At 43.8% G+C, this 16,700-nt stretch overlaps 2 protein-coding genes across 6 annotated transcripts in view; one reads left to right on the forward strand and one right to left on the reverse strand.

The window, feature by feature from the left end:
• Positions 1 to 16,700, forward strand: part of LOC129811357 (ribosomal protein S6 kinase 2 alpha-like) — a 110,598-nt gene that overhangs the window by 61,153 nt on the left and 32,745 nt on the right. For 2 of the 5 annotated variants that reach the window (XM_055862595.1, XM_055862592.1), the window contains exons 3-4: positions 10,074 to 10,127; positions 14,818 to 14,934. In XM_055862595.1, coding sequence (XP_055718570.1) covers positions 10,074 to 10,127; positions 14,818 to 14,934 — 171 coding nt within the window. Of the gene's footprint in view, positions 1 to 5,440; positions 5,582 to 10,073; positions 10,128 to 11,851; positions 12,212 to 14,817; positions 14,935 to 16,700 lie in introns of those variants that run through there. The other 3 variants (XM_055862591.1, XM_055862593.1, XM_055862594.1) reach the window with 3 other exon arrangements.
• Positions 1 to 16,700, reverse strand: part of LOC129811358 (uncharacterized) — a 90,465-nt gene that overhangs the window by 49,682 nt on the left and 24,083 nt on the right. The window lies entirely within an intron of this gene.

A 16,700-nucleotide genomic window follows, 5' to 3' on the forward strand; every position in this document is an offset into this window, starting at 1 on the left:
TCACTGCTGGGCCTGGCGGTGGGGGGGGGGGGATCGTGTCTCACTGCTCGGCCTGGCGATTGGGGGGGATCGTGTCTTACTCCTGGGACTGGCGGGGGGTAGAGATGATAGAAAACTAGAGACACAACCCCTCTGCTTGAACACTGTCTCCTTTGAAGAAAGAGGAATAAAGAGAGCGGGGAGAAAGAAGAATAAAGAGAGCGGGGAGGGGGGCATTCCTCTGTTCATCACCTGAATGATGGGCCCAGCGGACCCTGGCCTGCCGACAAGGCCCAGGCGCTACTGTGTGTGAAAGGAACTCCTCACTGTGACCAGGGTTATCTCCTCTATAATGATGCTACACTAATCTACTGTTACGATGACATCACGAGGCCACACACACTAAGGTGAGGTAAACTAATCTTGTGTGTGGGGGAGGTGTGAGGAAATCAGAATCAGTTGGCTACATTTTCAACATTAGCGAGTCAACAGGTTTTTTTTTAGCACTGAATTGTTTGTTCTGAAGCTTTTTCATTCTCGTCTGAGCCAAATCTATCTGACAGCGTTTCACACGGTTGAGTTCATATTGACGTGACAACAAGTGCTCTCCATACAGTAGCAGCTCCATATGCATTCAGCACACTGTGTGTGATATATATATATATATATATTAGTGCAGGCAGCAGGAGCTGTTATTAGTAAAACTGTGAAAGCATTACTGTGAAGTGTGTTTGTATCAATGTCTGGAAGTGTTGGTGGTGATAGACCTAGTTTCTGATGGTGATGTGCTACATTTCAGTTCCATAGTGGATATGATATGCTCCTCTGGCTTGGCATGGCTGGAGTTTGGCTGTGAGCTGAAGTGTTTTGGACTGAGCACTTGTTCCCTCTCCCTCCCTCCCACCTCTCTCTGGGCTGGGGTCCAGTATTTGTTTCAACAATGAGATCCACAATGTGTGAGGCTGTACAGTTACTACACACTCCGGGGGGAGGCAGAGGGGGAAGGGAGGGAGAAGGAGAGGGGGGCACCAAGCCGGTGCACTGAGAGGGTGTCTGTAAGACAACCTGGTACACGGCCCAAGTGGACGTCTCATCCTCCCTTCTCTTCTCCTCGACTAGACTCATTTCTTTGTCTCTCATTCCGCTCTTCATTTTATCTCTCTCCTCCATATCTTCTTCTCCTTTCCTGGTCTGGTGTCTAACGGTTTCTCACTTTATTTAAAGATCAAGTTCCATCTCTCTTTCCCTTTCACTGTCTCTCACACACACCTTTCTCTCCTCTGGGCTATCACCTCTCCCTCCCCTGTGTTCTCTCGCTTTCTCTGCCTCCATATCACCCTGCCTCTTACATCTATGTCGTTGTGTTGAGCTGGAACAGTAGGACCGTGTTCTTGGCCGCAGCCAACTATGGAGTTGGTTTCTGTTGTAGAGAATAGACCCACACTGCCCCCTCGTGGTGTTTATTTAGCATTACATCAATATGTGCACCACAATGGTGAAACTAAGCTTTCTTTACTGCATGGGGACTTTGACAAAAGCCTTAGCACTACATTTCAAGCAAAATTCTTGACTACCATTAAACAATGACCATTTTCACAGATTTTTAAAGGGAATGTGTTTTATTAAGAGGATTTAAAAATATTTTTTACTTCATGTGGAAGTGGTTTTGAAGGTTGTTTTAGTTTAACACTAAGTATATTTGTGATATACTTATGTCATTACGTTTCAAACAATTCCCTCTCACACGATCTCAATTCCCTCTCACACGATCTCAAGGAGATTAAAGCTGCCGGAGAGGCTGTATTCACAAAAATGTTTCGCTTCATACCATTTTGTGTCTCTCAATGGGAGGCAAGTGCAATTTCAGAACAGTATTTCATCCAGCCTGTCAGCATGCAAGTCACTTCCTCTCCTTCCTGTCGTTGCGTTGCAGAGGGAAACAGAATTTAGCGTACTGGATCATGACCAGAGAAGATCGCCAGCTTGTAGTCCTAAAAAACTAAATACACTGCTCAAAAAAATAAAGGGAACACTTAAACAACACAATGTAACACCAAGTCAATCACACTTCTGTGAAATCAAACTGTCCAATTAGGAAGCAACACTGGTTGACAATAAATTTCACATGCTGTTGTGCAAATGGAATAGACAAAAGGTGGAAATTATAGGCAATTAGCAAGACACCCTCAAAAAAGGAGTGATTCTGCAGGTGGTGACCACAGACAACTTCTCAGTTCCTATGATTCCTGGCTGATGTTTTGGTCACTTTTGAATGCTGGCGGTGCTCTCACTCTAGTGGTAGCATGAGACGGAGTCTACAACCCACACAAGTGGCTCAGGTAGTGCAGTTCATCCAGGATGGCACATCAATGCGAGCTGTGGCAAGAAGGTTTGCTGTGTCTGTCAGCGTATTGTCCAGAGCATGGAGGCGCTACCAGGAGACAGGCCAGTACATCAGGAGACGTGGAGGAGGCCGTAGGAGGGCAACAACCCAGCAGCAGGACCGCTACCTCCGCCTTTGTGCAAGGAGGTGCACTGCCAGAGCCCTGCAAAATGACCTCCAGCAGGCCACAAATGTGCATGTGTCTGCTCAAACGGTCAGAAACAGACTCCATGAGGGTGGTATGAGAGCCCGACGTCCACAGGTGGGGGTTGTGCTTACAGCCCAGCACCGTGCAGGACGTTTGGCATTTGCCAGAGAACACTAAGATTGGCAAATTCGCCACTGGCGCCCTGTGCTCTTCACAGATGAAAGCAGGTTCACACTGAGCACACGTGACAGACGTGACAGAGTCTGGAGACGCCGTGGAGAACGTTCTGCTGCCTGCAACATCCTCCAGCATGACCGGTTTGGCGGTGGGTCAGTCATGGTGTGGGGTGGCATTTCTTTGTGGGGCCGCACAGCCCTCCATGTGCTCGCCAGAGGTAGCCTGACTGCCATTAGGTACCGAGATGAGATCCTCAGACCCCCTGTGGGACCATATGCTGACACATGCACATTTGTGGCCTGCTGGAGGTCATTTTGCAGGGCTCTGGCAGTGCACCTCCTTGCACAAAGGCGGAGGTAGCGGTCCTGCTGCTGGGTTGTTGCCCTCCTACGGCCTCCTCCACGTCTCCTGATGTACTGGCCTGTCTCCTGGTAGCGCCTCCATGCTCTGGACACTACGCTGACAGACACAGCAAACCTTTTTGCCACAGCTCGCATTGATGTGCCATCCTGGATGAACTGCACTACCTGAGCCACTTGTGTGGGTTGTAGACTCCGTCTCATGCTACCACTAGAGTGAGAGCACCGCCAGCATTCAAAAGTGACCAAAACATCAGCCAGGAAGCATAGGAACTGAGAAGTTGTCTGTGGTCACCACCTGCAGAATCACTCCTTTTTTGGGGGTGTCTTGCAAATTGCCTATAATTTCCACCTTTTGTCTATTCCATTTGCACAACAGCATGTGAAATTTATTGTCAATCAGTGTTGCTTCCTAAGTGGACAGTTTGATTTCATAGAAGTGTGATTGACTTGGAGTTACATTGTGTTGTTTAAGTGTTCCCTTTATTTTTTTGAGCAGTGTAGATTTAGCATTTTCTACATCTGATTCTTTGGCCATTCCCACTATTGCTCTTTATTCAGTAGAGACATTGAATGAGTAAGTAACCTAAACACACAACTGGTCTGAAGTAGACTTGTCTGGAATTGTTCAGTGGCACTGATACAGCAGTGTGTGTGTATTGTGCGAGTACATTCTTGTGTAGGCAAACAATGAAAGTGTGTGATACTTTTGTGTGTGTGTGTATATATATATATATGTGTATATATATATATATATATATGTGTATGTATATATATATGTGTATGTATATATATATACACATATATATATATATATATACATATATATATATACACACACACACACACAAAAGTATCACACACTTTCATTGTTTGCCTACACAAGAATGTACTCGCACAATACACACACATATATATATGAGTGTACTCCCCTTCAAATTAGTGGATTTGGCTATTTCAGCCACACGTTACTGACTGGTGAATAAAATCGAGCACACAGCCATGCAATCTACATAGACAAATGTTGACAGTAGAATGGCTTTACTGAAGAACTCAGTGACTTTCAACATGGCACCGTCATAAGTCATTGTGTCAGAATTCTGGCCAGCTAGAGCTGCCCTGGTCAACTGTAAGTGCTGTTATTGTGATGTGGAAACATCTAGGAGCAGCAACAGCTCAGCCGTGAAGTGGCAGGCCACACAAGCTCACTGAACGGGGACGCTGAGGGCTGGAGCACAAAGCCTGTAAAAATGGTCTGTACCGAGTTTCAAACTGCCTCTGGAAGCAACATCAGCACAAGAACTGTTCGTCGGGTGCTTCATGAAATGGGTTTCCATGGCCGAGCAGCCACGCACAAGCCTCAGAGCACCATGCGCATTGCCAAGCGTCGCCTGCAGTGGTGTAAAGCTTGCTGCCATTGGACTCTGGAGCAGTAGAAACCTGTTCTCTGGAGTGATGACTCACGCTTCACCATCTGGCAGTGCGACCGACAAATCTGGGTTTGGCGGTTGCCATGAGAACGCTACCTGTCCCAATGCATAGTGCTAACTGTAAAGTTTGGTGGAGGAATAATGGTCTGTTTTTCCATGGTTCGGGTGGGGTTGGAGGACATGTGGCATTTGGTTTCAAGTAGGTTGAGGGATGTTCCAAAAATTATATTTAATTGCATGTTCTACTTCCTGGTTGCCATCTGGCAGTCTGACGGACGAATCTGGGTTTGGCGGATGCAAGGAGAGCGCTACCTGTCTGACTGTATCCTGCCAACTGTAAAGTTTGGGGGAGGAGGAATAATGGTCTAGGGCTGTTTTTCATGGTTTGGGCTAGGCCCCTTAGTTCTAGTGACGGGAAATCTTAATGCTACAGCATACAATGACATTCTAGACGATTGCGTGCTTCTAACTTTGCGGCAACAGTTTGGGGAAGGCCCTTTCCTGTTTCAGCATGACAATGCCCCTGTGCACAAAGCAAGGTCCACACAGAAATGGTTTGTCAAGATTGGTGTGGAAGAACTTAACTGGCCTTAGTAGGATAGGAACACCGACTGCGAGCCAGGACTTATCGCCCAACATCAGTGCCCGACCTCACTAATGCTCTTGTGGCTGAATGGAAGCAAGACCCCGCAGCAATGTTCCATCATCTAGTGGAAAGCCTTCCCAGAAGAGTGGAGGCTGTTATAGCAACAAAGGGGGGATCAACTCCATATTAATGCCCAGGACTTTGGAATGAGATTTTTTTACGTGCAAGTGTCCACATACTTTTGGCCATCCATGTAGTGTATTTCTTCTCATGGCTGCAAATATACATTTCTCTCCCCCCTGACTACACCTGTGGGACGGACTTGAACATTCAGTCTTCTACCGGGGGTGAACATGTACATGCTCTTGGCATTTCCCTATTTGTGTGTGAGAGATGAGCGTACTGCCCCATTCTGAGTGTCACAGCGTGTCAGTCAGAGACAGTGTGACATGGGAAGCTCTGATCGACAAGATGTGGAGACACATATTTCGCACCAAACAAGGTTTCCGCGTACCCAAGGCAAGTCTCAGACCCTCTGTGTTTTCAGCGTATACACGTGTGTGTGTGTGTGGTGTATTTTAGAGGCTAGCGAAAAGGGTCCCCCTGTGAGGACAGTGGGTTCGGAGAACTGAGAGATAGGAAACACACGGTGGTGTCTTTTATGGCTGTAGTCTCCTGACAAGCCCCAGCCACTGTTTATCACAGAGGAAAGAAGGCCAGAATACTGTCAACTTGGACTCTACTGAAACCTTCACTTAAAATGAATTGTGGCATTCCCCAGCGTTGTGTTCTGTATCCAAACGGAAGAGAACGCTCTGAAACAGAGGAACTTGGAGGTACTATCTACACTAGTTCAATAAGAAACACATTTTCCTTCTTTCATTTCCAACGTTTTGAAATGTTTTGCTAGCTACAACATGCTGGAGCCCTGAGGAACACGACCTAGCTCTCTGTGTGAGATATTAGAAGCCTGGCAAACCAAGGATAGTTTATTTTTAGTCCGATGTAGACTATCTATGTAGATGTTACCCCTACAGCAAAAAAATTTGTTGGCAAACCGTAAAAAAAAAAGTGATTTATGTATTTGTATGCGTTTTGGAGTTACCCTTCACTTTCCATTTTCTGTGAGGCGATTCACATTGTTCCATAATTCCACAAAGAAATGTCTTTACCGCGAGTCAGCACTTGTGTGAAATCCTATGGAGTGTGCTGGCGGGTGAATTGCATTCATTTACAGCTTCTTGGAAGAGCGACTGTAACAGTTTTCCATACTCGCTGATAGCTGTAGAATGTGTGTGTGTGTGGCTCAGTTGGTAGAACATGGTGCTTGCAACGGCAAGGATTGTGGGTTCGATTTCCTGGGGCCACCCGTATGAAACATGTATGCACACATGACTAAGTTACTGTGGATGAAGGCTTCTACTGAATTGGAATATACAGTGCCGTCAACGTATTCATACCCCTTGACCTATTCCACATTTTGTGTTACAGCCTGAATTCAAAATTGATTAAAAACATTTTTTTTTCATGTATTCTACACACAATACCCCATAATGACAAACTGAACCTGTTTTACATTTATTTTTCAAATGTATTAAATGAAATACAGAAATCTTATTTACATACGTATTCACACCCATGAGTCAATACCTTGTAGAAGCACCTTTGGCGGCAATTACAGATTTGAAGTGGTGTGTGTGTGTGTGTGTGTGCTTCTGTACACTAATCTGAATTCGGGGATTTTCTGTCAGATGCTCAAGCTCTGTTAAATTAGATTGGGAGCAGCAATCTTCAAGTCTTTCCACAGGGTTAAATTCTGGGCTTTGGCTGGACCACTCGAAGGACTTTCACATTATTGTTCTGTAGCCATTCCAGCATTGCTTTGGCTGTATGCTTGGGGTCATTGTCCTGTTGGAACATAAATCTTCTCATCAAGGATTTGCCTGTATTGAGCTTCATTGCTACTTCTATCCTTACCAGTCTCCCTGCTGCTGAAAAGCATCCCCAAAACATGATGCTGCCACCCATGCTTCACCGTAGGGATAGTGTGCCTGGTTTTCTCCAGACATAGTGCTTTACATTCAGGCCAAAGAGTAACATTTGTCTCAACAGACCACAATATTTTACCTGATATCAGTCTTTCATGTGCCTTTCTGCAAACTCCAAGCATGCTATCATGTTCCTTTTTCTCAAGTGGCTTCCGTCTGGCCACTCTCCCTTAAAGTGCAGATTGGTGAAGTGCTGTAGAGACTGTTGTCCTTCTGGCAGGTTCTCATCTCAGCCAAGGAACTCTTTAGTTCTCGCATCTGGGTCATTGGGTTCTTGGTCACCTTCCTGACCAACGTCCTTCTTGCCTGGTTGCTGAGTTTGGTTGGACGGCCAGACTTAGGCAGAGTCTGGGTAGTTCCATATGTTTTCAAATTTCCGAATGATTGAAACCACTGCACTCTTGGACACTTTCAAAACTCTAGAAATTGTTTTATACCCTTCCCTGATTTGTGTCTCATCACAATTCTATCTCAGAGATCTATGGACAGTTCCTTGGGCTTCATGGTATAGTTTCTGCTCTGACATGCATTGTCAACTGTGGAACCTTTATGTAGATGGGTGTGTTTATAATTAATGTCCAAACAATTGACTTGGCCACCTGTGGACTCCAAGTTGTAGTGACATCTCAAGGATGATCAAAGGAATTGGATGCACCTGAGCTCAATTTGTAGTGTCATAGCAAAGGGATGTGGATATTTATGTAATTTAGAGTTCTGTATTTCATTTGCAATAATGTCTAATCATATTTTCACTGTCATTATGGGGTGAGGGGGAAAAAAATTCAGGCTGTAACACAACAAAATGTGCAATAAGTCAGAGATTGAGTACTTTCTAAACACACTGTATTTAATATTGTCATGTAGCCCCAGGAAGTGAGCAATAGTGGTGACATCAGTCTATTTCTGTGGGTTAACAGAGAAACAGGAAGTGAAGTGTGGGAGGGCAGAGCTGCGTCCTGTCATCTGTGTGTGTGTGGCAACCAACCCATCCTGACTGCCCGGGTGGACAGGACACACAGTTGCTGCCGTGTGTGTGTGGCCTATTTATAGAGCCCAAGTATCAAAATAATGGGCTGCAAAATAATACCTTTACTGATGGCTGTGAGGTCGACCGATTTTTAAGATTTTTCAACACCGATACCGATTATTGGAGGGCCAAAAAAGCCGATACCGATTTTAATCAGACGTTTTTTTTTTTTTTACAGTATTTTATTTGTAATAGTGACAATTACAACAATACTGAATGGACACTTATTTTAATATAATACATCAAAATCAATTTAGCCTCAAATAAATAATGAAACATGTGGTTTAAATAATGCAAAAACAAAGTGTTGGAGAAGAAAGTAAAAGTGCCATGTAAGAAAGCTCACGTTTAAGTTCCTTGCTCAGAATATGAGAAAATATGGAAGCTGGTGGTTCCTTTTAACATGAGTCTTCAATATTCCCAGGTAAGAAGTTTTAGGTTGTAGTTATTATAGGAATTATAGGACTATTTCTCTCTCCGATTTGTATTTCATATACCTTTGACTATCGAATGTTCTTATAGGCACTTTAGTATTGCCAGTGTAACAGTATAGCTTCCATCCCTCTCCTCGCTCCTACATGGGCTCGAACCAGGAACACATCGACAACAGCCACCCTCGAAGCAGCGTTACCCATGCAGAGCAAGGGGAACAACTACTCCAAGTCTCAGAGCGAGTGACGTTTGAAACGCTATTAGCGCGCACCCCGCTAACTAGCTAGCCATTTCACATCGGTTACACCAGCCTAATCTCGGGAGTTGATAGGCTTGAAGTCATAAACATCGCAATGCTTGAGCTCCTGGCAAAACGCACGAAAGTCCTGTTTGAATGCATGCTTACGAGCCTGCTGCTGCCTATCATGCTCAGTCAGACTGCTCTATCAAATCATAGACTTAATTATAACACACAGAAATACGAACCTTAGGTCATTAATATGGTCGAATCCGGAAACGATTATCTCAAAAACAAGAAGTTTATTCTTTCAGTGAAATACGGAACTGTTCCGTATTTTATCTAACGGGTGGCATCCATAAGTCTAAATATTCCTGTTACATTGCACAACCTTCAATGTTATGTCATAATTGCGTAAAATTCTGGCAAATTAGTTCGCAATGAGCTAGGCGGCCCAAACTGCATATACCTTGACTCTGGGTGCAATAAACACAAGAGAATTGACACAATTTCACCTGGTTAATATTGCCTGCTAACCTGGATTTATTTTAGCTAAATATGCAGGTTTAAAAATATATACTTGTGTATTGATTTTAAGAAAAGGCATTGATGTTTATGGTTATGTACACGTTGGAGCAACGGCAGTCCTGTTTCGCGAATGAGCACCGTATAGATTATATGCAACGCAGGACACGCTAGGTAAACTAGTAATATCAACTATCTGTAGTTAACTAGTGATTATGATGGATAATTTTTTATACGTGTAATGCTAGCTAGCAACTTACCTTGGCTTCTTACTGCATTTGCGTAACAGGTAGTCTCCTCGTGGAGTGCAATGTAATCAGGTGGTTAGAGCGTTGGACTAGTTAACCGTAAGGTAACAAGATTGAATCCCCGAGCTGACAAGGTAAAAATCTGTCGTCCTGACCCTGAACAAGGCAGTTAACCCACCGTTCCTAGGCCGTCATTGAAAATAAGAATGTGTTCTTAACTGACTTGCCTAGTTAAATAAAGGTATTAAAAAAAATCTGCTAAATCGGTGTCCAAAAATACTGATTTCCGATTTGTTATAAAAACTCAATCGACCCTAATTAATTGGTCATTCCAATTTAATCGGTCGACCTCTACTCTCAATGTCATAAGGTAGCATCATAAAAATCATATTTTTCTCCCTGCATCCTCTACAACCTACATTTTACTATAGAACACTGCATGTGAATCACAGCCAAACCTGACACCCTTCTCCCTCTAACACCTCCCAATCAGGACAGGTCCCATATTACCTGGGTAGAGAAGGACTTTGCCAATATTACTGCCAAGGTAAGATTATTCCTCATTCAGTGGCCTTATCCACAGCTAAGTCAATACACTCTCTTCCTCAAATGCTTTGCCTTGCTGAGCTAAAATCAATATTGTGTCAACAATGTCAGAATATGTTGTGAATAATTTGGCTTGTCTGTCTGTCGACTCAGAGTGAAATGCAATAGCGCTGTGGCTGGCTCCTTAGCTGTGGCTGGCTCCTTAGCTGTGGCTGTCCCCTTAGCTGTGGCTGTCCCCTTAGCTGTGGCTGTCCCCTTAGCTGTGGCTGTCCCCTTAGCTGTGGCTGTCCCCTTAGCTGTGGCTGTCCCCTTAGCTGTGGCTGTCCCCTTAGCTGTGGCTGTCCCCTTAGCTGTGGCTGTCCCCTTAGCTGTGGCTGTCCCCTTAGCTGTGGCTGTCCCCTTAGCTGTGGCTGTCCCCTTAGCTGTGGCTGTCCCCTTAGCTGTGGCTGTCCCCTTAGCTGTGGCTGGCTCCTTAGCTGTCTGAGTCATTTGCTTCAGAATTTGACACGGCAACTTTTTCAAACATTCTTTGCTGTAGAAATGTTATTTTCAACATCTGGTTGAAATCCGTGTGGATTTTCTAGGGTTATCATCATGTGACTTTTTTAAATGGACACCTGAAGCTTCAATGGCTCTCCATTGAAAGTATTTCTTAGTCCAGGACTAGGCTCTGCATCCTGGGAACCTATCCTACATTCCTTGTCTTTATCACGAATGGAGTTAGGACTGAGTTCATATGGCTCATAGCATAGCGGTTAAGAACATTGGGTCAGTAACCCTAAAGTCGCTGGTCTGAATCACCGAGCTGGTGAAAACACTCTGTCGCTCTAGATACGTGTCTGCTAAATGACTAACATGTCAATTATACTGTGAAGATAATAGTGGTGCGATCAGCAGGATACGTTTCGGAACATTTATTTATATATATATATATATATATATCTCACAAACATGTCTCTGTCATGTAGGCCGAGGAATCATGTTGGCTCAATTCATGGTATTTGTATCTGCAACGTTCAACTTTTGGCAACTGAAGGTGGCCTAGGTACGAGTGGTACAGTACAAGATATTTTGATCCTGGTCTAGTCATGCAATAGACCTCTATCGGAGGTAACATGGGATCTTAGGAGCTTGAAGTAGTAACTTAGAAAGCCGATGGAGACTGAGTGGAACAGTGTTCGGTGAAGCTAAGAGGAAGTGTGGATTGATTTATATAGACACAGTGACAGTGTGTTTGTAGGGATGTGGAAGTTCCTCTCCTCACACACGGGGTAGATGGGAGTGGCAGGAAAGAGGCTGTAAGGGATTCCTGTGTCCTGGCCCATCTCTCATTCTTTATAGCGCAAGAACGAAGGAGACAGAGAGCTCTCTCTCTATTCAATTCAAGGGGTTTTTATTGGCATGGGAAACATATGTTAACATTGACAAAGCAAGTGAACTATATAATGTACAAAAGTGAAATAAAAATGGACAATAAACCATACTCTCACAGAAGTTCCAAAAATAAAGACATTACAAATGTCATTATGTATATGATGTATCTCTATCTGGGTCATAATGTTGACAGTGAGGGAGGTGACACCTCACCACCATGCCCACACCTCACCACCCTGGCCATAGCCGAAGGGAAGTTGTCCTGTCTGTCTTTCACACACTAGTTGTGTGGGTTCTGCACACAGGTCTCTTCCTTCCTGCCTCTCTCTCTCTCGCTCCCTCTCTGTGTCACTCTCAGTTCAGCAGTAGGCAAAGCTCTGTGCTAGCAGAGGACAGGACACAAAGTTAACAGAGCTTTTACATACAGAGTACAACTTTCACCTCATCTTACCTGGCAGTCTACCAGTCTGGTATGAGATTGAGGACTTTGTTCAGAGGTACGGGGGGATGGGACTGAAATGAGGTCTAGGTTGGCAAGGCAATGTTGAGATGGACAAGGGCGGGAGGAAGTTGAAAGTGAGCCGCTTGCTGACCCTCTTCTTCCTCTTCAAGAAACACCAGACCAATGCTTTGGCCAGCTGCAGCGTGCCTCAGACAGGCAATGAGACAGACGCCTCATGTGAAGACCGTCAGAACAGAACCCGGTGTATGGTAATGTGGTCTTCACACCGGGGCGAATCCCAACTTCCACTTGTCAAATTTTTACTTACATGGTCATGCTTTGAAGTGCATTTTCAACTAAGCTGAAGGTTTTGGGCCCATAGATAATTAGATCTGGGCTTGTTGTGTATGGAGCAGGAGATGTGTAAAAGGCATTTCATGTGTGTTAGAATCTATTGTTCGCATTTCCTGTCCTCTTCTTCATTTTGTTTTGCTTCCTGTTGACAGACTATGAATGTGCAGTGCCAAAAGCAGATATTGAGGTATATGGCAGTTGTGTAGGTGTATTAATGAATGAACACTTATTCTATTGTGATATGTGGCAGCAAGTGTTAGAGCTTATTGTGGTCGAAGCAGTCTGACTCAACGGGTTAAAGGCCTTCACACTGTGAAACACCTGAATAAGTCAAAGTGCTTCACAGTATGTCAGTTATTTGGATCCTAAACACAGAGATATTGACAGTATGAAAACAGTATGTGTCATTTAGAAAGTATTCAGACCCCTTGACTTTTGCCACATTTTGTTACGTTACAACCTTATTCTTAAATGGATAACTTTTTTTTAAGCATGTTTGACGAGCAGGTGTCCACATACTTTTGGCAATGTAATATTGTTCTTGACTGTAGGGGTTAATTTGTTAAGATTGTACAAATTTATTCCAAACAACTTACCTTGATTACAATAAACTAACTATTTTAACTACCGATCGTATACCTGCTAGCTTTGTAGGAGACCGACGCAGTGTTTTTTTTTTTTAGAGAATTAACTTTACACAAGTAAGAATGTATAAGTTAGGTGTGGTCGTTGTAATTTCATGGTGACTCAGTGTTAACTTAGTCAGCAGTGTGGTAGAGGAGTGTTTGTGTCTAGTGTTTGTGTCTACTGAGGGTAGAACTATCTACTCACTATGGTTGGGTCACTGCACATGGTCACTAGCATAATGGAGTCTAAAGCCTTGTTCACATTTGCAAATTTGAAGTGACTCAAATTCTATTTATTTGCATTTCTGATATGAATCTCTAATTTTTCATCCTGTCTGTCCAGGCAAAAAGCACATGGAATCGGATATTTCAAGCAAAGTTTCAGACCACCACCTGATTCCTGGCCATGTGACCTTTTGTCTGAACAGCCAAATCTGATTCGTTTGCCCTCGAGTGGTTTTTAGACTTATTTGGCAAATCTTGCTGCTTGCTAGCTACTCCGACTTTTTGACAAGAACATGTGGTAGCTAACTAGCTTGTTTACAAACAAATTAGGGACTGTGCTAGAAAGCTAAACAGCTAACTAGCTAGCTAGGTGACTGACGTGGCTAGCCAAAAAGAACTTGTTTTGAAAGTTGGATCTAATCGTTTGAGGCGTTACAAGTGTTCTTACACTATAATTTTAAACATTCAAAGCAACTGGGAAACGTCCATGACAATGTTGTTGTCACCTTAACTTGCTACATAACTTCTGAGTGATAGGAAGCATCCACAACCAATCAGCCTACACCACTGCACACATATCCGTTGTTACTATGACAACAAGCATAGCCTTGTTGTCATCAGTAAATGACTGCTGTCTGAACACACATCTGATTTGGTCACTTGCTGTTTAGACAGTCAGTAGTTCAAAACAGATTTGTAAAAACAAAACAGTTTTTGAGCTTTGAGGCCTGCAGTGAGAACGAGGCTTAAGGGGCCTGGGGGTTGGGCCACTTCACATGGTATTGCACTGCAACTCTGCATACTGGAGTTGGCTATTTTGAGAAATGTCTCAACAAACATGGTATAACGTATAAAGGCAATGTATTTGCACAAAAAAAAAATATGTACTGTGACTGTTCTGTTGTAATATCAGTAAGATTCAGTAGACCTAGGCTCTAAAGCAGCCTATGTGTTACACCGCTGGTGTGAAAACAGAATTATTTAAAGTTGTGGTTACTGTTACCATTCTCAGTATCATTGACAGTAAATGGTGCCATCACCACTTGTTCCGACAAGCTGCCCACAACACAAATACACCCGAGGGTTGAGAAGTGTCCCAGGGGATTTGAGTTTTTATTATAAAAAAAATGTCTACACTTGTTCCATCTCTGTCTTCTAAGCCTAAATAGCACTGCTACACCAAGCCATTACCGTTCTCTGAACTCTCTCTCTCTATATATATATATCCCCTGGTAATACCTGGTTTTCTACCCTCTTCCTCTTTTCAGTTGGCTTCTTAGAATTAGGTACACACACTTTGATCAGGATGCAACCTAGTATGAGAAAAGAGGAACCTGTATCAACCAACCCCCAGCAGCTCCTAAACGTCTTGCTCCTACGCTACATGCAATAGTTATTTGTATGCACTGTAGGAAGCTCTGGTCCTATTCATTCTGAAATATCCTTATCAAGAATAGTTTATTTTCATGGTCACGTGATCAAACGTCTTTGGTTTTCCTCACTGGACTGTTTGGAGAAAGACAGACTTGTACTACCAAAGGACGTATGGCAAAATCTTACCGCTTTTAGGATGGTTTTTTATCTGTAGACAGTGTCAATGTTTTCTCTTGGCAGGGATGACCTACTATGCTATCTCCTGCATAATGGACCTTGTTATTGTCTCTGTCTAGGACAATGATGTCATCAAGGAGATCAACATCACCAACGTGGTCAAGGAGGGCTCAGAGAAAGCCGATGCCCGCCAGTTTGAGCTGCTTAAAGTGCTGGGCCAGGGCTCCTTTGGCAAGGTAAGAGATTGTCTAAGGTAGTACATTGCCCATGTTCCATTAACCCTCTGCTTGGAGATAAATGGGAGATTGGTTTAAACCAGGGGTGGGTAATTCCAGTCCTCGATTACCTAATTTGGTGTCAGTTTTTCCCCAGCTAACACACCTGACTGCAATCAACTAATGATGATCTTCAGTTTAGAAATGCAATTTGATTAATCAGCTGTATTTGCTAGGGATGGAGAAGTGTGACACCAATCAGGCCCTCGAGGACTGGAGTTGCCCACCCCTGATCTAAACAGTGGGATAGAAATCTTGCTTTCACTTGTCCAATCTGGGAGAGATCAGTGATGGCCTCCGTCATCAACCATAAAGCAACTCACTGATTAGAACAGGGATGGGCAACTTCAGTCCTCGGGGGCCTGGTTGGTGTCACACTTTTGCCCCAGCTAACACACCTGACTCCAATAATCAAATGATCACGATGATCAGTTTAGAATGTAATTAGTTGAATCAGCTGGTGGGAAAAGTGACCCCACTCCGGCCCCTGAAGACGAGTTGCCCATCCCTGGGTTAGATCAAAATGGGACTAGCAACACCTACTCCTCGTTAGTTGGAGATAATGGTTAGATCGAAATGGGACTAGCAACACCTCCTCCTCATTAGCGGGAGATAATTGTTAGAACAAAATGGGACTAGCAACACCTCCTCGTTAGTGGGGGATAATGGTTAGATCAAAATGGGACTAGCAACACCTCCTCCTCGTTAGTGGGAGATAATGGTTAGAACAAAATGGGACTAGCAACACCTCGTTAGTGGGAGATAATGGTTAGAACAAAATGGGACTAGCAACACCTCCTCCTCGTTAGTGGGAGATAATGGTTAGATCTAAATGGGACTAGCAACACCTTCTCCTCGTTAGTGGGAGATAATGGTTAGATCAAAATGGGACTAGCAACACCTCATTAGTGGGAGATAATGGTTAGATCAAAATGGGACTAGCAACACCTCCTCCTCGTTAGTGGGAGATAATGGTTAGATCAAAATGGGACTAGCAACACCTACTCCTCGTTAGTTGGAGATAATGGTTAGATCAAAATGGGACTAGCAACACCTACTCCTCGTTAGTGGGAGATAATGGTTAGAACGAAATGGGACTAGCAACACCTCCTCCTCGTTAGTGGGAGATAATGGTTAGATCGAAATGGGACTAGCAACACCACCTCGTTAGTGGGAGATAATTGTTAGAATAAAATGGGACTAGCAACACCTCCTCCTCGTTAGTGGGAGATAATGGTTAGATCAAAATGGGACTAGCAACACCTCCTCCTCGTTAGTGGGAGATAATGGTTAGAACAAAATGGGACTAGCAACACCTTGTTAGTGGGAGATAATGGTTAGAACGAAATGGGACTAGCAACACCTCCTCCTCGTTAGTGGGAGATAATGGTTAGATCAAAATGGGACTAGCAACACCTCCACCTCGTTAGTGGGAGATAATGGTTAGATCAAAATGGGACTAGCAACACCTCCTCGTTAGTGGGAGATAATGGTTAGATCAAAATGGGACTAGCAACAACTCCTCCTCGTTAGTGGGAGATAATGGTTAGATTAAAATGGGACTAACAACACCTCCTCCTCGTTAGTGGGAGATAATGGTTAGAACAAAATGGGACTAGCAACACCTCGTTAGTGGGAGATAATGGTTAGAACAAAATGGGACTAGCAACACCTCCTCCTCGTTAGTGGGAGATAATGGTTAGATCTAAATGGGACTAGCAACACCT

This window comes from Salvelinus fontinalis, chromosome 15 (assembly GCF_029448725.1).
Source record: "Salvelinus fontinalis isolate EN_2023a chromosome 15, ASM2944872v1, whole genome shotgun sequence".
NCBI lineage: Eukaryota > Metazoa > Chordata > Actinopteri > Salmoniformes > Salmonidae > Salvelinus > Salvelinus fontinalis.